Source organism: Chroicocephalus ridibundus, chromosome Z, assembly GCF_963924245.1.
Source record: "Chroicocephalus ridibundus chromosome Z, bChrRid1.1, whole genome shotgun sequence".
Classification (NCBI taxonomy): Eukaryota; Metazoa; Chordata; class Aves; order Charadriiformes; family Laridae; genus Chroicocephalus; species Chroicocephalus ridibundus.
The window spans coordinates 42,030,201-42,052,707 of NC_086316.1; the positions used below are offsets into that span (position 1 = coordinate 42,030,201).

A 22,507-nucleotide genomic window follows, 5' to 3' on the forward strand; every position below is an offset into this window, starting at 1 on the left:
CAGTGTGATGAAATCCTTTCCTTTAATTTTAGAAGCTCAATCTTGATACAATTTAGGTTCCCTGTTCACATTGGCTTCATTTCAAAGACACGTCCCAAAGTTCACTCTCCTGGAGACAAGCAGTCTTTCAACTTGTGAATCAGTGAATCAGCAGCCTGCCAATTCACCTGTGAACACTGTAAACGTAAATCTAGTTTCTAAAGTTTCTTTGTTTCCCCAAGCATTTTAATTTTTCCAATGTATATAAAAAATCATACCACTCCAAGCTTTGTGGCGCAAGGCTAATGTACTAAAGTTTTAAGTCTCCTCTCTTAAAAAGCTTCTTCCCACAGCTTCACCACCTTACTGTTTCTTTTTCCCTTTAGAACAGAGCAGCAGCAATCTCTTTGAAATGGAGAGATGAGAGCTGTGAGTACCATGTAAAGGAGAACGTAACCAGGTATTGCACAAGGATACTGGAAGATACACACCCCTGCAGTTCATCTCTGGTACTAGCCTCTTCCATAACTGCACCAAAACCAACAGGAATGCCACCCAAGAACTGACCAGAACATGAAGGCTCCACTCCTTTTGTATCACCACCTAGGTGATGAGATCTCAGAGTTTAACAAAATTACCTAAATTAGACTCCTTGTCACAGGCCTTTGTATCCTCTTCTACTAAATTTCATACCATTTATTTTACTCCAAAATTCACTGCATAATGAAGACGTGCAATTAAATAGTTTAGGCTTGAAGATCTTCAGGCTTTGTCCACACTTCTGTCAGCTTCTGCCTAGCTCAGCCATGAACTAGCGATGGTTAAGTCGGATCTACTATACAGCAGGGTAAGTCAATGAATGCTTTTCAGGTTTGTTGGATAATCCTCCATTACGTCACCTATCTTCCTGAAATGGGGTCAAAATACAGTTTGAGAAACAGCAGTCTTATTTGAGACAGAGATCCTATGCAAGCCACTACTATCCAGGAAACAGAAACTACTGAGCCTCTGCTTTGAGTGGCACCTTTTCTTTGGAATATAAAATAGTACCAAGTTGCACTGGTTTGCTAACGAAGACAGCTAAAAACAGGACACCTGACCAAGTGCAAGAACCATTTCTCAAGGTTACTCCAGAATGTCTGCACCAGCCATCGTTCTCCTAATTTCCAGCTTAACTTCCTTGTTGTCGGTTTATGTTCTTCTGCCTTTGTAGTAAAGTGACTCTTTATCTCTGTCCCTCCTACATATTTAACTTGAGGTAGATTTATGGAGGCAATCACAACTCCATGCGGGCTGAGATTTCACAGTGCTTTCAGCTGATCTGAGTGTGCACTGCTGCCATAAATTAGATATAAGGTGGTTTGTTTCCCACTTTGACAGCACTGCAGCCTCAAAAAAACCCCAACCGACACAGAAACGCACAGCAAAGGAAAATGATACTGCTCCTTTCAGCCACTGACAGGGTGGACTGAGCTTGGCACACAGCTCTCATGAAAACACAGCCTCAGCCTCCCTTTTCCTAAGCTAAGGGGGCCAATTTCTGCTCAGTACACACAGTACCAGCAGAGGAAGTGACATACTCAAACATCTGTAAAGGGAGATAACAGAGAGAAAAAAAAACAAAACATCAACACCCCCCACCCCCAAACACACAAGGACAAAAAAGCAAAGCCTGGAAAGGCAGAATGAAAGTTTCATCACACCCACAAGATACCAGCTCTGGAACTGATTGTGCCTCACCGAGCCTGGCTAGAAGAGAAATCAAAGACGAGCATTTTTATCTGCTTCCTGATAAGTTTAGATTTACAAAGATTTGCACGTTTAAACTGAAGGCACAGAATAATCAGCCAGCTCTAGTTTTAATTACACTTCGTTTTAGAAGACCTACAAAGCAGGCATTATTCTCCCCCACAGCAAGTAATAAGCTAAACAGAACCAAGCAGTTAGACCCAAAAAGCATCTGCACCTCTTGTGCTTTTCATGCAGCAAACGTCACCAGTATCACTGTATGGTGACAGCCTCATGCAGTCTGTGCAATCAGCAGCTTGCAGGTTATTATGCGTTTGTGAAAAGGAGGCATTTTGAGGCACGGCTGGGAGGTAAAGTGACTTGAGACACAGAAGAATAATTCCTCCCACCATGCTTTCCAGTTAAGACCTTCTTTTTCTGTACCCACGCAACCACCAGGGACAGAACTTGCAGACAAGCATGGAATAACCAACCTCTCCTCTGAAAGCTAATGTGACTGATACAACATTTACTCAGTTCACTAACAGCACAGAAAGGGTTCTTTGCTGTAGTCTGAATTTCACAATTTTCAACCCTTAAATAAAAAAAGCACACAAAGGCACCAATCAAGCATGTTTCCTGCTCAAAGAGTGGCTTTGTAGCCAACGTTTTCAAGGTTCCTTCCCAGGTCATTGTCTCTAAAAATCTTATATAGTCCACTCAATTTACTGTAATTAATTATCATGTTCTACTGGAATTTGCATACATGTAGTTATAGAAGCAGTGAATTCCACACTTGCACTATTCATTGTTGTGCCTGTACAAATAATACAGGAAGTGGTACCACAGAGGTTTGCACCTTCTGCATCTTCAGTACTTAACCATTTTACCTCTGTATGAAAAGGAAGGTTAACACGTGCCTTTTGATGGAGCAATGGAGATGAGGTTACAGCATGAAAATCCAAGAAAACAAAAACTGAATATTTCAGTGTATCGCAGTTAAAAGTTTTATACCTCACATGCAATACTTTTAGCCTTACCAGATCATCTTTCACATTACTCCTCCCCCCCATATGACTTTCTAATGCGATAATTCGTAGGAAAACCCGTTACAATATAACTTACTAAAGACTGTTGGCATGGGTTTTAAATGTGACCATTCCGAAAGAAAGTATCACCTCAAAGGAACTTCACATCCTATACATCTCACAGTGGAGATTGACAATATTCACACTATTTTAGTACATTGGCTAGTTAGCAAGATTAGTTTAGGTTGTCAAGTCTGAAAAGTGCCAAGAAGGTCAAATTCTAGTTGCCATCCAAGTATTTTTGTTTGGTGTTTTCCTTTCCTCACATCACAGGGGTGCAATTTAGTTAGAGTTATGGTGTGTGGATAGATGATGGACAGCCTTCACAGTTCTAAACCACAGCATTTCTGAAAACTGGTACATGAATAACCAAAAATACATACGTGTATATATATAAATGTAAATATAGATATATGTGTATGTTCTACCTACGTGTTCTCACTGCTTACTACAGAAATCAGTTTCTAGCATCCAGAAAAAAAAACCCCAACCTTTTCACTCAGCACTCAAAGGTAAAAGAACATTTTTCAGATTATAAATACACATTTGCACACACAATTCCCTGTTCTCTCTTATCGGCATCTTCAGGATGTTATCCTATGCATTTTTCTCTCACAACTGATAAAGGAATTAGATACCTTAGATGGCAGGCTTAGCTAACTTCTTTTTACTGTTAGCATCTCTGCTTAGTGAGATACCAAGTAGAAACAGACTGGTTTCCAAAACGGCCAAGATTCATCATAGCTTTTATTCAAGAAGTTGCGAGTGTTTCCCTAGTGAGTCCAACAGGTCCAAACAAGCCTGAAGCTTAAAACTGTTAGATACCTCTTCCTACTTTTTTGAGTCAACAAGAATCTAAGAATTGCAAACCACAGCGCAATGCAATCATCATTCTTCAATTCCCAAACTTTTTTTCAACAATCTGCATCTCTTCTAAGAAGCAATGAAAATTTAAAGAAAAACAAACAAACAGGGTGGGGGGCAGGGAGTGAAGCAGGAGAGCACTGCTTGTAAGACCAGGAACTAAATCCTTTCAATTCACATAAATAGACACAGTATGTATCTATACCACAGCTTTGTTTGGGTACCTCTCCCTGTAATTATTTAAGCAATAATGCTTTTTTCAGAGTGCTGAAGCAACTCCCAAGTAAGGCCAGTCACAGGAGGGTTATAAAATATTTTGATTAGTTTGATCTGGTTTCAAGGTCTTTACTTGCATGCTCACCGTGCTGAGGTTTTTAATACTGATGAACTTGAATTCCTGTCTTCTGGGTGGACTGAAGTAAAAGCACTGCAGCAGGGTATTTAAAATGCACAGTCACACTGCCTGCAACTGCATGCAGAATTAAAATGAACAAAATAGCTTTAGTAAATTTGTTGCTCTCTCATGATGATCTCTACCACCCCTTGAAATTTCATGGTTAGATGACTGCTTAACGCATCTGTAGGTAGCCTGCATCTGAACAATGTGTCATACATAATCACTGCAAATTTTTAAGACGGAAAAAAGTGTATGTAATGCAATGCACACCACAATCAAGAGCACAATCTTTTTCTATGTTCTGTGCTAAAGACAACATTTGATCCACAAGTCTCACAAGACTGTTTTGGCACAAAAGCTTAAGATAAACCAACTTGAACAGCCATGAACATGCCAGAAGAAATCATGTACAGGCGGGACAAGGTAAGGGTGATCCTGTCAGGATCCACAATCCCAAGTCCCCTTCTTCTTATTCTCCCCAGGCATAAATTAAAACAAACCAAAAAATGGAATAAAACTCAAAACATTTTGCTAAAAGGACAAGGACTGTTGATTACTTTTTCACAGCACAAAGGCAAAGGCGCTGTGAAATACCAGAAAACTAGAAAGTGCATTTTTCTTTTAGCCCAAGCCCACATCCATTCTCCTTGTTTCTAACATCTCTAGGTTTTATGTTAAACAATATTTAAATCTCCTTTATTAGTTCCAATCAAAAATTTCATTTCGCAACCTATTTACTTTCCTCAAGACACCTTTCTTAGATCACTTTCTTATTCAAATGATTTTTAATTCTAGTTACTGTCAGACACATTATAAAGTAATAGAGACTGCTAAATAATTTACAGGGGAAAATAGTGAAGATTATTAAAATTTGAGTATTTGCATCTTCACTGAGCTTTCTCAAAAGGCAGGTTGGCCTAGGAACTTCAGGATCCGTTCATTCAAACACATCTCTCAATAAAAACTCATCCGTTCGTTTATTCACCTTGTTTGCCGCATGACTGCAGCTAAGAGGAGATAAAAGAATTCTTCCCTAAGAAGGGGAAAAATAGGTTGATTTTGCAAAATGGAACCTTTCATCATTGCTTAGCTGAAGTATTAAATCACGATTCGGGTTCCCAAATGAACACAAGAAATTTTAAAGTCAAAGGTGTTCTTAATATTGTTTTCCGAGTTTCGAGCCTCAGGGTTGACATTTGCAACTACATTTACATGCAAACATAATGGTGAGAAACCTACCTAAGGGGTAAAGGAGGAATGGAAAGCAATGGGGTTTACAAGAGAGTATTTCAAGCAACACTAGAAATCTAAGTTTAAAAAGAAGTTAAAAACACCACTGAACTAAACAATACAACAACTATCCTGAGATTTGCTTATTCTTATGGTTTTATAGCAACACTTCATAGGGAAATAATACCAGTTTCTCAAAGTGATGCTGAAGTGAAAGCTTTGGACCTTTTAAATAACTGCATTCCATTTTTAAAGCAAAAGCCCTGTCACACGTTTCACAATATTTTACTGTCCACTAGCATTTTCTCACAAAAGCAGATAAAATTGATGAGGTTCTTAATTTTCTTTAGATTTTTCAAGGAAAAAGCAGAGCAGAGTTTAACATGCTTTTAAATTCTTAAAATATTATAGGTTTAGACTGCATGCCAAGCTTATATAGCATTAAGATTAATAAACCAAACCTCAGTACTCCAATACCTTGTCTGTAACTGACCACGTTCATATACCAGGTTTTTTACTGAACTCTATTACCTAATATTGTGCTAACTGGAAATTTTTATTTTTTTTTTTACCATATAATATCATTCAGTGTTTTCACTTCCCCCTACTTTAAAAACGAAACACTTGGTCTTCATGGCTGTGTTCTGGAGCTAACATGTGACTTCCAAAGCATGTTTGTTTGGAAAAATCCCCATATATCTAAACATTTCTTATATAACTGGCCTAAGGGCAATCGTTCTATTTCATAAATATGTATTGGGGACCAAACATTGCATTGACACGTTCTCTTTAAAATAAATACAAGGGAGGTTACATAACCTTAACACTTTCTGAACTAGTATACTGACACCATCTTCTCTCTGAAGGACCTTAAGAAAACATGATAGGTAATTTCTAGATCTGTGTCTTTACCTTCTTCTAGAAAGTAAATCATGTATCAGTGTCTGTAAGCACAAGCATAGTTTATTTTTAAGGGCCCAGAAACCTAAACCTAAATTTCAGAACACTTTATCTGTTCTTGACAAAAAGAACGGAAAACCATTTTATGTGTCCAAACAAAATATTTAGACCTCACAACCTAAACTTGAGGTTTAGCATGATAACATGTTTTTCTAACAAGATATCCAATACGTCAACATGACTTTGCTGTCCGACGCAACCTGTCATTCTAGATGTATGAAAAAACCAACCCAGAACACTTTGTGAAAATAGAAGCACACATTTATCATGTATCTATACAAGGCACAGCAACAAGCTTGCACACAAATGGGGTGAAGTTTATTTTAAATACGGTCCAATGAACTTTCTGATAACGTGGGGACTTTTTGTTTGGTTGGGGTTTTTTTTAAGAAATGGTGTCGTATGTCTAAGTTCCTGCCTACGCCAGTACCTTGTTTGCAACATTTGCTACTACTGGACCCTTCATTGGACCCTTTGCTACTACTGATCACTTCACATGGGATCATCTGCCCCACATATAGCAGTCTATGGTAATTAAATGCTGATCGTAAGCTTTGAAATTGCTAAGATGAACGCTAGAAAGGGATTCTGACGTCCTGGTGTGCTAAAATGCCACCAGATTCCCCCACAAAGAAGGGGGAAGGAAGATAAAAAAGGACTTGCTTTAACACAAGTCAGTGTTAAACTAACAGTTTTAAAACACGGAAAGCACTAAAAAAAACAAGGCATGAGTAACAGCTTGAGCTCTTTACGCAAATAGTGTGGCAGGAAGAGATCACTGCACAGCATTCAAGAATCAAGGTTCAAGCAAGGCAGCGCTCCACCGGCAGCGCTCTGCTGCGCATCCCCTGACCTGACTCCCAGCTCCCACAGTGATGCCCGGAAAGTGGATCTTCACCGCAGGACTGCTGGTGAAACGCAATTACAGGCTTTCCCTCGCTTCTTCAATCGCGTTACTAAAGCCAAACCGACAGGCGCTACGTACGCAGTCCCTCGCTACCGACACAATGCAAACTTCAGCCCTAAAACCCAGTCCCCGGCGAACGGCAGCCAGCCCGGTAGTGTCACCGCAGGGACCGGGGAAGGCACCGCACAACCGCTGCGCGGCCCCACACCCCACCACTCCCGGACCAAAAACCCAAACGCGCCGCAGCTCAAAGCCCAACTCCGGGCACCCGAGAGGGGGCGGGATGGCGGCGCGAGGCCAGTCCCAAGCGGCAGGAGCCCCGCCTGCCCTCGCCCCTCCGCGGCAACGGATTCCCCCCGCCGGCTCGCACCCACCTGCCCAGGTCCTCGCCCGTCTCGTAGTGCTCCTCCAGGTTCTCCTGCCTGAACACCGTCATGGTCGCCGCCTCGCCGCCGCCGCCGGCTTCAGCCCCTGCTCGGCGCCCTCATCACCAGCGCCCCGGAGCCGCCGGGGCCGCCCCGCGCTCGGCTGCGCGCCCTGCGGAGTAGCGCGGAGGTGAACGCTCGCCGCCCCGGCCGGCACCGCCCCCCCCCGCCCTCCCCCACCTCCTGCCCCCCGACACACGCGGAGGAAGCGGCACCGCGGGCCGGAGGGCGCCTCCCCTGCCCCCGCCCGGGCGGCGGCAGAAGAAAGCGGTGTCCCCCGCCCCTTCCCCGGCGGCCGCACCGCCGCCCAGCCGCCGCATTCCTCCGTGGCTCCGTTGCCCGGTCAACCGGGACGTGCCGCCGGGCCTGCGGCGAGAGCCCCCGGACGTCCCCGCACCTGACCCCGCGGGAGGGCGAGGCGGGGGATCCCCTCCCCTCCTCCGGGCAGGGCCTCGCCGGCCCGGTCCCCCCTCCCGCGCCCTCTCGCCCACCCTCACCCGCTGCTGCTGCTGCCGCTGCCGCCGCCGCGGCGCCTCGGCCGCTCCGCGACCTGTGAGGCGGCGTCAGCGCCGCGGCCGCTCCCGGCCGGCGCGCAGGCACCGCGCCGGGCCCCGCCGCCCGGCCAATGGGAAGCCGCCCACCGCCTCCCTCCGCCGCGGCCCGCCCGCTGCCGCTCCGCCGCCGCCAGGTGCGCCCCGCCCCGGCGGAGGGGGGAGCCCGCGGCCGCGCACCCCCGCCCCGCCCCGCCCCGCCCCGCCCGGCCGCGGGCCTGCCGGCAGCCCCGGCGCTGCCATTGTGTGCGCTGACGCCGGCCGCGCCTTCCCGCCGCCCTCCGCCCAGCCCGACCTGTCAAAGAAGCGGGACAGAGCGGGGCGGCGGGCGATGGCGGCGGCACCGCCCCGCACCGGCAGCCACGCGTCTGCCGCGGCCGGAGCTCCGCCGGGTCCCCCCGTCAGCAGGCGGGGTTGCGGGGGGCCCGGCGTGGCCCCGCAGCCGCCTCGGCCCGGGCACACCGGCCTGGCGCCGGCGGTGCTCCTGGGCCCTTCGCAAAGTGAGCGTGGAAGTACCGTTTGCAGGTGTTCTTTTATCACCAGGCAACAATAGTAAGAATTTCTTAAATGCAAAAATGCAAAAAATCGTCTCTGCAGAGTGCTGCACCTTATATTTGGCATTTGTTAATGTTTCCTGTCTCCACGCGTGCTGCTGCTCAGGGTCAGCTTCGCCCACCATGGTGTTTTCTGTGGTCCCATGTTGGTCCTATGCCAAGTTGGAACTTCGGCTGCTGCTTACGTTTTGGAGATGATTTTTTTTCCCTGCTTGCTCTGTTTTCCTTCCATCTGTGTTGTTCAGCCTCAAGTGAGTACATGATGTCGGGTAACTGAACAGCTTTTAACTTCCATGTAAACTCTCAGAAAGAGAATTGCTCATCAAAGGTGAAAAAAAGTTCAGTGCAGTCATACGATTTTACACTTACTTGATTTAGCACTGCAGAGAGCCTGGCCTTCTTCGGGTACAGGGCAGCAAGTACAGAAGCCTTGAAATTTTCTGAGTGAGTCATGGTGTGACCTTGGGCAAGAGTTAAAAATTTTTCTGCTTCCACAAATGTCATCTGTAAGATGAAGGGAGGGCATTTGAATAGATGGTTGGATGTGAAGTTACATAAAGCCATCTTCAAAGAGGGCAGCATGGTGGCGTCTCCTCAGACCGAGTTACATTCAGAACTAGGCACCCCTCACTACCTGGTTTACAGGCAGACGTGCAGGAGTATGATGCTGTGCCTTGTCTTCCGCCCATCTTTTATTTGTCTCTAAGAGATTTTCAAAGTCATAACTTGCACACTTTAGGTTGTTGGATTTCCAGCACAGTTCAAGGTTTTTAACAAACACTGGATACAGGTTCAAAAGTTCATTTTGGTTTTAGAGATTCTTCCTTCGCTGGAAACGAGGCCAAACACTGAAGCCAGCCCGTGACATTTGAAGCACTCTGGCCTTGTTTGATCTTCAGATGTTTTTCACTTCTTTGTTTTGGGATTTTTTATGATGGTCCTGAGCTCATGCAAGAGTAACTTTTGTTGCAGCTTGTATGTATTTTGTGTTGCAAGCGCTGCTCAAACATGCAGTTCAGTATTTCACGTCATGAACCAGCCCTGCTTTAACTGAACTAATTGAAATTTCAGTATTGATTCAAGTAAAGAGCAGGCGCACATTGGAATCAATACACCACCACTGAGATAATTACGGAGATGCATACGATGAACAGAAAAATTAATTACTTAAAATGTTTCTCTTTTCCCATTCGTTTGAAGGGGGAAATCTTGCCCCTGCCACCTGTCCATCTAGGTCTGGGATGCCTGAATTTTGTTATTCAGGCCCCTTAGTGAACCTGAGAGTGGTGTTTTGAGTGTTCCTGAGGCAGCAGCGACAGCACACGTCACTGTGTCGTGTGCATGAGGAGGAGTCATGCTCCATTCGAGTGAAGAAAGCCGCGGTGGCACGTCTGTGCTGTGGCATACACAGGGGCAAAAGAAGGTGTTTGCCAGTGGAAGCACCTTTCCTGTTTCTTCAGAGAAATACCCAACCAGTTGTGTTTGATGCAGTGCACTTTGAAAGGGCCTGCCTACTCCTGGTGGCACTCGTCTTGCCGTCTGGGAACACTTGATCTGGGTGAAAACCCAGCCCCGTTGCTATGCTTTCAAAATGCTCATTGATTTCCATGATAATGTTACTGGGTTGCACGTATAGTAAAGGGGAAAAAAAAGTTTAGATTTCTGTCAAATGTAATTCAGCAATTGTCATTGAGGTTTACGCTTACAGGTTTAATAGCACATTGAATGAAATTCAACCCTACTAAACTCAGTAGCAAAATCTCCATGATGTCGTGGTTCCATGATTTCAAGCCAATGTGTATTTTTTGTTTATTGTAATGTAACAGAAATAATAAAGTGAGATTAACCCCTTACTTGTACTCGTTTAAATCAGGAGTGGTACTGATGTCAGTAACATTATTTCAGCGTGAAAGGGGATCAGGAGCAAGATTAATAACAAAAAGTGTGTTTTCAAAGGAGTGATTTGTGCCTGCCAGCTTACTACGTCAAGTGGTTTGTGTATATTTTGCTGTGTAGAAAAACAAGCATTCTGTTTCTCAACAAATGTTACAAAGAATTCAGATTTTCAGGAAGCATCTGTATTCCTAAGCAGTGTTAAGTGAAAGGAAAGCTACATTATTTCTGCAAGTCAAGTGATTTACAGCTCTTCAGCCACTTTGCTACTGCTTGTACACAGCCATTTCTACATAAAATTAACAGACAAGGAGCATATTAAGTGTATTTTTTCAGGATAAATCTTTTCAAGATCACTGAATTGTTTCTGTCATCCAGGTAAAATGTCTCTCCTAATAATGTAAGATGGCAAAGAACATAAATTACTTACACTGGATGTTATTTCTTCTGTGTATAGTTTTCTTTTTAAGAGATCAGCATTTATTTTTGACATAGCTATAAAAGTAATTTCCTGGGTTATGTGTGATGTTCTGTGTGCTGATTTGAAGGGGTTTTATACCTATTTTGATTTCTCACAAGGCAACCTAGTTACTGCCCCTGAAAGTTGCTCTTGTGTATCCGTCAGAGACACCAGGGATGACACCAGAATGAGAGGGCGACCATTAGGAAGGTGACCAGAGACACTCAAGTCTTGGTAAACCCAAAGCACATTTTCCTACAAAAGGAGCTCCAGATGTGCCAGGACTTTTGTGATTAGGGCTCAGATCGCTCAGAAAGTAGACTGGATCCATTGTTTCCTTTCATGGAGGCCTGAAGCTGCTGACAAAGAAGGCAGGATCTGTAGCTTCACAAGGCAATGCTTTTAGCACTGTAACTAGACGCAACTGAGTGGTGCAGAGTAAGTTTTGCAGTCTGGAAAAATCATCCCTTACTATTTCAATCAATAAATAAAACGCTATTTTGTTAAAAATTGCTAAAATTTATTATAATTGCTGTGTTTTGGAAGCCACATAGAAGTCAAGTTCATAGAAAATTATCAGCATCGCTCTTCTGAAAGCACCACAGAAGGATTAGTGCCTCTTACATTCTCTAGGTATTTATGTCAGTTCCTCATAAAAAAAAATGTGTTTTGTCTCCCAAAAGAGTTACAGCTAATCTAGGATCTGCTAATTCATGTTTTTATTAATCAGGGACCCATATCATGTACATCCCCCAGTGAAGCCTCTCTTTGGCAAGGCTATTAATTGAATGCCTGACTTGGACCAGCAAATTGCAGATTATCTGAACTACTTGAGGGCTTAAATGCATATGTCTCGTCATCTCCCTGAACCAGCTTCTGGAGTTCGGGTTACAAAGCTGTATGCCATTCCTTCTGTGAGGATGCCCTCGCAGGGCAGCTCTTCTCCTCTGGAAACGTCAAGCTGTTGATGAAAAAAGGAAGACTCACATCTACAGTGGATGGGTCTTTCCCTGAAACTGAATTAAGATTATAAAAGCATCTGACAAATGACCTAAGAATAAAGACTAACCACAATCAGAACAAAGTAGCAATTACATCTCTTTGGCTTAGCTTTCCTATAACTATTCTCCCATGTATGTTTGGTCTTTGTGATACTGTATATTTATTTAATAGAAAACAAACTGCAAATCATTAAATTTTTAGCAGAACTGTTTCTTTCTGAAAAGAAGGTTTTCTCCAAGTCAAAATGTTTTGACAAAGATTTCATTACCATGTAATTTCAGTAAGGTAAATGTGTAATTTGTTACATTTAGTTAAAATATTACTTTTAATAGTATAATATATCTTTATGTTGCATATAGGATTACAGACTCCATGAGACAATATATATATTCTAAAGTAGCATGAGAAAGTCCTTTGGATTTTTGGCTTTTTAATTCTGACCTCAAAGAGTTTTGATTTCCTACAAAAACAAAACAAATCAAATACGAAACAGCACGTTTGGTAAATTTTCTACAGTCAGACCAAAGAATATTCCAAACCTACATTTGAAAGAAGAAATCAAGAAAACACTTGCTGTAAGTCCTTGGTAATTCTCAAATGAATTCAAGAATTTTACAGGGAAACTGAAGGCTTTATTTGTACAGTATATTGTGCTATAAACCTTGAACTTGACTGACATCTCAGTATTGTGATATGCGTGTTTAATAGTAATAATTTATAACATTTACTATAATAAAATGATGGGCTTTGCATCGGCTTCTTGCACAATATGCACTAGAATTCCTGCCGCTCAGCTTTGAAATTCAAAAGTTCAGCAGTCCTATCAGTAATATATTGTAGTATGAAAACATATTTACTTGGATCAGTAAACTTCCAGAGGTAATGGATGGCAGGACAAGGTAACATTTTCTGTCCTGTCTTTATGTCTATTTCTCTTTTTTTCTTTTTCTAAGGGAGGCTCTATAATCCAAGTCATGAGACCAACGAAAAAATCAAAGTATGTATATAAAAGGAAAAAAGACTTAACAAGGGTAATTAAATTCATATAACGACTCTCATTCAATGCTCCCCAAATGCTTTGCAAACATCGATTTCTTTAATTATCCGGTGCTACACCTCTGTAGCAGTGAGGGTTCTTAAGTAATTATGCTTGTAGATGCTGCATGGTGGTAACAGGCGCTCACCGCACTTGCCAGGGATGAGAACCAGCTTCAGAGAAAGACACGCGGGGACAGGGGAGCTTGGTGGGACAGTGCCTGCGGCGGTATCTTTTGGTGCTGTGGTCAGCCAGACCTCTCACACCACTTTCCTGCTGATGTCAGCTGTTAGAAGGGAAATGTGCTTGCTGACACTCGGCCTTGGCTCGCTGCCTGGCAAAGCCACTCGTGGGTTCAAATTCCTTTGGTATAGTACGGTAATACAGTAGTCATAGCCTTATCCTTAGAAATAAATGCTGAGTAGTATTTAATGTAATCATTTTACAGATAAGGCATTGGAAGTGCAGGCTGGATACAGGGTTTAACCATGTATTTAACCGGTATTTAATTACTGGAAGTAACTTTTCTTTTTTTTTTTCTTTTTAGCTAAACGTGTACTGTTGTACATGCAGAATGTTTGTAGGATCAGTCAGACTTGCACAATATTGCATTTGAAGTGAGCGATGATGACTTAAAAACGATGCTGACCTAACACTTAACTCCTTATTCCAATTAGTCCCTCAGACTACCTCTGTTAGCTCCTGTGAGCCAAGACACCTACGTGATGGTATTCCCTTTGAGGATGCACTGTGAAAGTCTGGTTGTAAAGTCATAATTGCTTCTAACTGCTGCCCCAGATTCTTCCTGTCTCAGTAGATCTGGCATGACAGATATACTGCTGTGGAGTCCACATTAAACACCTCATTACTGCAGTATAGCATTATTGCGTCTTCTGTTCTGAAATAACTTTTACCAAGGGAATCTCAAAATCTGTACACTGTGCTGATTCAAAACATTGTCTTCACACTGGCGCTTGCATGTGCCTATCACGGTTTTTGTAGGAGAATAGCTCATAATGCAAGACTTGACTAGTGTTAACCAGAACAGACACAGCAGGTGATACTTAAAAGTGTGTGAGATTTCTTTTGTTGGATTAGGACATGATACCATTTCCTCAAAATACTGGGAAACAAAGGGCAGCAGTTTGAAAATCATGGGATGGGATGAATTTACGAGCTGCCTGGCACCCTGACTAGCTACAGGGGCAGCGTTAAGAGAGTAGTGCTCTCCAGCTGTTGGTGAAACGCCTATGTGTGAAATCATTAGCATATAAAAACAAAGTCTGCTTGACTGTTTTGCAGCATTTGCTCAGTGTATTTGGGCATTTGTGAAAGTAAAACATCCCCAAGCATGAATCTACAAGACGCATGTCTGCATGGAGTTCTCATCTAGGTGTTTGGGAGAGAGGGTAATCACGTTTGGCATGTTTCATGCCCATGCATTTCATCTCCCCATCTTGCCTACGGGTACAGCAGGCAGTAGAACAATAGTGCTCTAATTTCTGCAAAGCGAAATTTGAAGTTTGCGCTTAGTTTCCTTTGCAAGTGATTCCTTTGCCCAGGTACTGTCCATGACCCACTCTGATCCTGCAGCGTGCTTTTGTGTGCGTGCTGTGCAGTTACTTAGGTAGGGGCATAATTAAGCTTTTGCAAACTGCTGGATTCGCCAAGCAAAACGGTATGGAAAAAAGCACGAGAGGCTTCTGTTTTGTGACACTTAATCTTGGCTGTCTGATTAAGAGATACTGTATTTTGTTCACGTACTGTAATCTGGTCAGTTGAAGTTCCCTGTGGTATATAAAAAAAATCTGTCCCAATGAAATGCCAGTTTCTGAGGTTGATCTCTAACTTCACCTGGCATAAAGAGTAATGGTTGTGATGCCCAGCCATTGCCTGCTGAATTTTGGTTCCCTGGCCCTCCCCATTGCCTTTATTCCCCTAGTTGCATTGTTATCTCAAGGTAATGCATCCTAGGTAAGTTCCACCTTGCTATGGATGGCTACAATAGCCCGCCAAGGATGAGGGTGTCATGATAGTCTCCCTGATAGCACTTCTTTGCTGGGAGTAAGCTGGGAGTCAACATGGTGGAGGAAGGGCTCTGGGCCAAAATAATAATTTCCACAGCAAGGATGCAGCTGTGGTGTGGAGGGCCATGAGCCACTGCCTCCCGTGACATATGATGCAGAGTGTGTTAAAAGTAGGTAGAATCCGTTTTCCCCAGCTGAGTTAATCCCTCCCAGCGTGCCTTTGTTTCACTCAGGATTGTATCCCTTTAATTAATTTATTATTGTATCACAGATAAAGCTGAACAAGTTACTTAATGAGTTCAGCTACTAGGATGGATAGGTTATTTGTTCTATGTTTTGGTAATTATTTTCTTTCTGTGCAATTTCCAAAGGAAAAGCAGCTGCTGTTTACCTGTATACTCAACTGTCCCAGTAGGATTTTATATCCCCAGTCAAGGACCTTGCTTCTCCAAATACCCTAGAGGCTTGTCAGCCACAAATAGAACAGGTGTGACAAGCAGTGTTACTGCTGTCATTGCCAAAACCAATATAACTTTTCTTATTGATTGTCACAGTCACCCATGAGGATGGAAAATTCTGTCAGGAATCTGTAGCTGAGATTTGGCAAAGCAGTTCTGGAGGTCCAGATGTTAGACACAGCACTGTGAACTCTGAACCTGCTCACACAGGTACTGTCTGGAGAGTTTGTAATCACTCTCCTGGGTGAGTATCCGAGCATGCAGCACCCTGCAGAATGAAGAGTGAAATTCTTACTTATGTGCTTAAATACAGGGACTGCTTTTCAATTCCAGAGTCTTCTCCGGACTTCAAGACGTAGGGAGTAGCATGGGTTTGTCCACCATTAAAATGCGGAATGTTATTTCAGTATTCTCAGCATAAAAGTAGCATCATGATTCATTCATAATCATACTACAAAAATGATACATTATTTGCATGCATATTGCTTAAATAGATACTATTGTATCCATAAAGAATTACTACACGGGCAGTAAGCACTGTAAACATTGTGTTCCTGAATTAACAAAGGCATGCATTAACAATGAAGTGCCTTGTACCTGAAACCATCTTTAGCAGCTAATTTAACTGACAAGCAAGGAGAAAGAGCTCTGTCATGCAGCTCTTTTTTCCTTTTGACTTTTAGCTATCATGCTGTTGCAAAGACCTAATGCTATGCAAATACTGTGCAAAGCACTTTTTTTGTAGAAACTTTTCTTTTTATTAGAAAAACAATTTTTATTATGCAAAAGAATAACAATATTTAGAAAACAAAAATATTTTTCAAGCTGGCCAATGAGAGAAAAATCTAATCAGGGTGTGTGAAAGAACAATAAAGACATATGAAGAAATTCAGATTAAAAACTAGAAATTACCATGGGAAACCTGGCAGATGTTGCTCAAGGGAAGAGGCAGCCCTGAACCTGAGTGAGGGAGGTGGGTGGATTGGTGTCTCAGCCGTGTACGACCGGGACCTCTGACCCTGGAGCGAATGTAGTGCTAATGGGAAAGGACTGGGACTGCAGGGGGAGGAAGGAAGAAGCTCAAGTCCCTTCAATGCTCTTCATAAATCTGTAGTTGCATTGCTTTTTCTGAGTAGTGACAACATGAAGAAACACTAGAAAACACTAGCTTCTATTGCAAATACAGTAAAAAATGTTCAGCAATATTAAATGTCAGAAAGTTGTCCAGGGCTAGTTCTTCAGCTAGTGTAAATGAATATAATAAATTGGTCCTTTAAAGCAATGGGACAAGGATAACTTAAACAAGGTCAGTGTTTAACATGAATTAACTGTTTAACTTAACTAGTTGCTTTGATTTGGGGGATTTAGCGTTAAAAAAGCACGTGTGAATACAACGTTGGAGAAGTACCCATACAGCTAAAAGCAGGGCTAGATACTCAGTGAAAGAGTGGTAACTGTACATTGTTGCAGAATAATTACATGGAGGCCAGGATTTTTATTTTTTTTATCTTGTACAAGCCTGTTAAATTACATTACATTGTATTCGAATCTTCAGAATGTGGTGTGTGTTCTACAAGCTCTGCTCGGCCTGTTGATCTGATACATTTCAAAGTTGTGGTGCAAGGGCGAGGTGGCTCACGGAGTTAATGCAATAGCGTTTTATCTCGGGAAACCAGAGTTCTACTGCAAACTTGACATTGCTTTGGCAATGCGAGGCTAGTGCGGGTGCTTGCTCCCGCCCTTTCCAGCAGATCACAGCGCTGTGTGGTAGAGCCAACACCGGCAGCAGGCACGTGTGCAGAAGAGGTACGGGACTGCGGATGGATGGGCGCTCACAGGCGTCATTGGAGGGGTCCGGGATGGAGACATTTCAGGCAGCACACCTGATGCTTCCTCAGCACACTGAGAATTCACTTGGCTTCTGTACACCTGTCAAAACAACAACTATTATGTCCTTCAGCCCAACACATGCAGATGCATAAAGACTGGGGGTGGGGAGGGTTTGCTGATTATTGACGGTAATGAAGGAGAGTGGGTGGTGATTGCACATTGCAGAAACCTAGAAGAAAGGCAGTATGATATAATTTCACCCTGGGAATCTATTGCTATGGCAACAAAGAACAGATTTTTTTTTTTAAAAATAGGGTTCAATACAAAAGTATCACAAAAGCAGAAATAAGATTTTTAGCAAACCTTTTCTTCTCTTTGCTTGCATTTTATTCATTTGTATTATTACTGAAATGTTTGTAAGCATGAAAAATAAGTGTTTGTGGCCCACAGACATTTCTCCTAAATGAAATAAAGTATTGTTGTGTTAGCTTTATCGATTTGGTGCAAAGTCACAGCAAAAATCCTTGAGGTGTTCTTGATGTTCAGTCTACAGGCTTCTTAGAGTTTATATTCCATTTACAGCTGTTAAGCTGTTCCTCCAGATTAAATGAGATGTAACTGAGGTCAGGATTCAGCCAGAACCATTTTCTATTCCACATAGATAAAGAATTCATGAACACAATTACTTTTACCTAAAGCCACTGAAGTAGGTTTCGATGGCCATTACAAGACACTCTGCTGGCAATGTTTCACTTCAGGAACTGCAGTGGCTTGGGCTGGTGAATAGGTGCTCGGGGAGGCAATCTACATTTTCTGTGCCAGAAAGGTTTAAGCTCTGCAGTAACATTAAAGGAAGGACCAGTGCTAATCACCCCTCTGCAGGAAGAAGTAAGGCCTTTTGTCAGAAGGCCAAAAAAGGAATCCAGGAGACAGATGAACACTGTGTGTCTCAGTGCCAGCATTGCCTGCCGAACCCCTGGGATCACCAGTTTGAGTCTGCTGGAGTCAAGCTGCTGGTAAAAGGAATAGCAGCCAGTTCTGAGTTTCTTTCCCTCTTCAGGGTTTAAATTAGAATTATGAGTTACTAGCTAGATGAACCAAGGATTAGCCCATACCCAGGATCTGCTTCTCTGTTTCCCCTCGAGACATCTTCATTTTTAGGCTTCATCCCACCCCATTTTACTAATCACTTTTGCTGTTTCTCTGCTCAGACATCATGTTCATTTCAATTACACACTCATGTTTACATTATTTTAGCTCTACAGCAGGCATAATTACATTTTTTCATTATATTGATCATGTATTTTGCAATATCTGCTAGCTTTTCATATGATATTAAAATGATATTTTTCACACCTTGTTGCTGACATAGAACTTGCCAAAGATATCTCTGCTGCTGTGAGATACCCTGAACTCTATGCAGAAAACCCCTGGGAACATCAATAACATCGATAGTCAAATTACAAATTTAGTGAAGAAAGGCAGCATGCCTACAGCAAGAGGCATTGAATCAAAAAAAGCAATTTCTCTCTGTATGATTAGTTTGCACAAAACACAAACCAACCCAACTCAAAATTAAAACAAGAAACAGAGAAGAAACAAAAGAGAACCAGGGACTCATTTTGACAGAAGACAAGGGTAAACACGGAGATGGGATCCTCTGGGCCTTTCCCTCCAGCATGTAGACAGGATGAGACAAGGATGCTGTTCTGTTTAAATGTCAGTTTTAGAAGCACCTACCAGCCTGAAATACTGATGTGCCGTACTTTCACTGTATTTAGCATACATGTATAGGAAATAAGATTGCCAGGTATTGCTCACCTTTGGACCATTTTGGGAAGCTGGTGGGGGCCTCTGTTGTGTGTGGGAATCTGTGGTTGGCATTTACCTTACTCAGACAGCTCTGCAGGCCCCACTGCCTCCTCTTTGCTGTCAAACAAGGCTGCAAACAAACCTTAGCATATGTCGGGTGTTGCGAGATGATAAGATAGGGGAGAGGGAAGTCGTCTTAGGGTACATTGAGATGTGGCAGTCTTTGGCTGGCAGAACCATCTGTAAGGAGCAGTGGTGCTGAGAAATTTTCTGAGACCAATTTCTGCTTCTCTCCTCAAGCGTCTTGCCTATAAATTATGAATTTGCGATCAAAGGACTCTGTCCAGCAGACAAAGCTTCCACCGCATAATTATGGCTCACAGAAGCTGCAACACTTGAATCTGGATGGGGAGTGACTGAATTACATTTTCATGACACTGAAGAAGTGAAAATTGGTCTCAGAGCTCTTGGTCCACAATGAACAGGGTCAATCTCATGCCCCTCTTTGGCCTGGCATGTGCTCTTAACATTTATTTGCTCTTCCTGTTCTCACAACAACACTACCAGTTTTCCCGCTGGCAGGCTCTCTGGCAGGAGCCCTGGTGCCTCTGAAGTGATCTGGAGCCTTGGCACTGCCATGGGTGGCAGCGGGGTGTCAGCTCCTTCTATGCCTTTGTGTTGCTAATGGAGCTTAAAATGAACACAGCTTTTCTATGTGTTTGGACAGTAACTTCACGCTGTTTTTTCAGAGTTCGTTTTTTTGTTCTTGTTGTTTTTTCGTATTTGTTTTGTTTTGTTTTAAATACTAATCACCAGAAGTTAAATTCACCTGTGCTATTTACTCTGCTCAAAGCAATGATTTTATGGCAGGCATAAATCTACTCTCTGTGTTCTTCTAAGGCTGATAGTTGTTGGAGAGACCTCTGTGAATACTGTGGAGTACTTTTAGTTTGCTGTTAGTTAAGCCTAACTTATAATGATACCTTTTTGAAATGAGCTGTGTTTAGCATGAACTGATTTTTGTTGCGTATCAAATGCTTAGAATTTATGCAGGAGAGACTTCCCACCATGTATATAACAGAAAGAAAAGTAGCAATTTTACCTCTGGTTAAACAATATATGTATCTGTGTAGGCTGCGGTAAAGGTGCAGGTTTTTTCTATGGAAAAGCATTATTGAATTGAACAGGGAAGAAATCACTAAGATTCCACAGAAATTTAGCAGCTAATAGGTTTAAATGGAGAATTACATCCCTGTTGCAGTGCTCCCTGGGTTGTTCTAAGCACTAGATGAAAGCTTGTCATTCCCCATAAAACTCTATAGGAATTTCACATAAATGCTGTTTTTTGAGCTATTTGGACTGGAATTAGATCCTAAGGGTTAGGAAGTGCCATCCATTTCTTGGACTACTAAAAGTTGTCATTTAGTCTGCCTTACATAGCTGTCATTCCTCTGGAACCACAAGGCAATCCGAAACCTGAATTCCATTATGGTGGTGCACTTACCCAGCAATGCCTCTGTAATGAGGAGGGGTTCATTGCAGCTTTACCCTGATAGAAGGGAGAAAGAAATGGGATCCTCATGCCACATTATAAGGTGTAGTTGCACTACTGAAGCCTTAGGTACTGTTCAGGAGTCAGCAAACGAACGTATTATTAGATTGGTGGGTTTAATACATCCTGTGTTGTAAGTGCTGGAATTGTGTCTGCCTGCAGGCTGCAGAAGAAAATCCTACTGTACATTCGGGGACTGCACTCCCATGAATGACACCGAGTCTACGCGATTCAGGTATCATAGCAACCTCCATGAATCATGATCTTTGTTTCTTTGTGACTTGTTTATATAAAAAACACTGCTAGCGTGGGGCCTGCCCTTCCACTCTTCACCACAGTGAAGGACTGCAGAAGCGGTACCATAAGCTCCAGCGTGAGTCACGGGGAAGGATCATCTCCTTTTGTACCGAGTTCTCTGCGGTGGGAACTGCTGTGTTCTAGGTGCCTGTACAGGCAATTAGCACCCACTGAGTTTTCTGACAATTATGCGATTTTAATAATGAAAAGGCTTAGTTTTGCAATAGAAGAAATTATAAGGATATATCACTTAAAACAATCCTTCCCAAATGTGCTTTTCTAAGAAAAAGGAAGAATTTAAGGAGTTAATGTGCTCATGCAGAGTAATACTGTGTGGCTGGCCTTCCTCGTTGTGCTCACCAGGTCACACTGCACGCACCACTGAGAAGGAGGTAGCTCAGGAGAAAGTAAACTCCTTCAGTGCCTGACAGTAAGTGATTTGCTTTGCGCATGCTCACTGCCGTCTTCTCAGGTTGGAGAAGCGAACCTCAGGTCTACACACTTCCCACCAGATTCCACTTCCTCCCTCCCTCCATCCCTCCTATTTGCAGTATGATTGGGGAACAGAGACTTGGCTCCAAACCAGGCCCACCAAGAAAGCAAAAGGGTGAGATCAATGTAGTGAGGCTTTTTTACCCTCTGCTTTGTCAGGTAAACACAAAGAAGGTGGTGCTGGAATTTGCTCTTACATAGGAACACAGAAAGACAATGGCATGTGGAAGAATAATTGCAGTGTGAGTCCTTGGGCTTATAACTTTTGGTCAAGCTATTGTTTCCATCTGGCCCTGAAACTTCTGTGCAAGAGAAAATGCTTTCATTAACAGTTCCCCTATGAAAACATAAACTACCACAGTGTCAAGTATTGCATGGAGAGGAGAACAAGGAGAGAAAGAGTGAATCATCACTATGACCAAGCAGAACAAGACTGGCTAGCTATAAATTTCTACTAATTTCATTTCCTCTCCTGTCATTGGTATTTGTTTATGCATTTGTTCGAAGTGGGGGAAAAAAAGTTCTTAAAGCTACTGCAGTTAGATAGTATTGGCCTGAAAAGGAAGAACATCCATTAAACCCTTGAAGTTCTGTATAGGGTAATAAAAACATACTGACTTTTATAAAATAAAGCAGAGGAGTTGAATGACTATCTTGAGTATTACATTAAATTTTGTATAAAATTTCATAAGCCAGTAGAGCCTTTTTAAACTTAAGTTATCGATGCTGATAGATGGCAACATAGGTACTACTGCAAAGACAAAGCTACTGCTACTTAAAAGCTCATAACCTTACCAGGCAAAAAGTGCTGTAGATATTAAAAAGCCTCAGAGGTACTTGTACATCCTCCTCCAGAGGAAGAGTATTTTGCGGTTGCTGGGAACTTGAACATTTGCAATCTTGATTCAGAATGCAGCCTTTTGGCAATAACCTAAATTTGATACTGCAGTCAGTACCACTGAATC

At 42.7% G+C, this 22,507-nt stretch overlaps 1 protein-coding gene across 2 annotated transcripts in view; it reads right to left on the reverse strand.

Moving 5' to 3' along the window:
• DAPK1 (death associated protein kinase 1) overlaps positions 1 to 8,165 on the reverse strand; it is a 90,810-nt gene extending 82,645 nt beyond the window's left edge. The window contains exons 1-2 of one of the 2 annotated variants that reach the window (XM_063319717.1): positions 8,076 to 8,165; positions 7,528 to 7,690 (exon numbers count right to left, since the gene is read on the reverse strand). In XM_063319717.1, the coding sequence (XP_063175787.1) occupies positions 7,528 to 7,589 (62 nt within the window). In that variant the 5' untranslated portion in view covers positions 7,590 to 7,690; positions 8,076 to 8,165. Of the gene's footprint in view, positions 1 to 7,527; positions 7,734 to 8,075 lie in introns of those variants that run through there. The other variant, XM_063319716.1, reaches the window with a different exon arrangement.
• Positions 8,166 to 22,507: the final 14,342 nt, after the last annotated feature.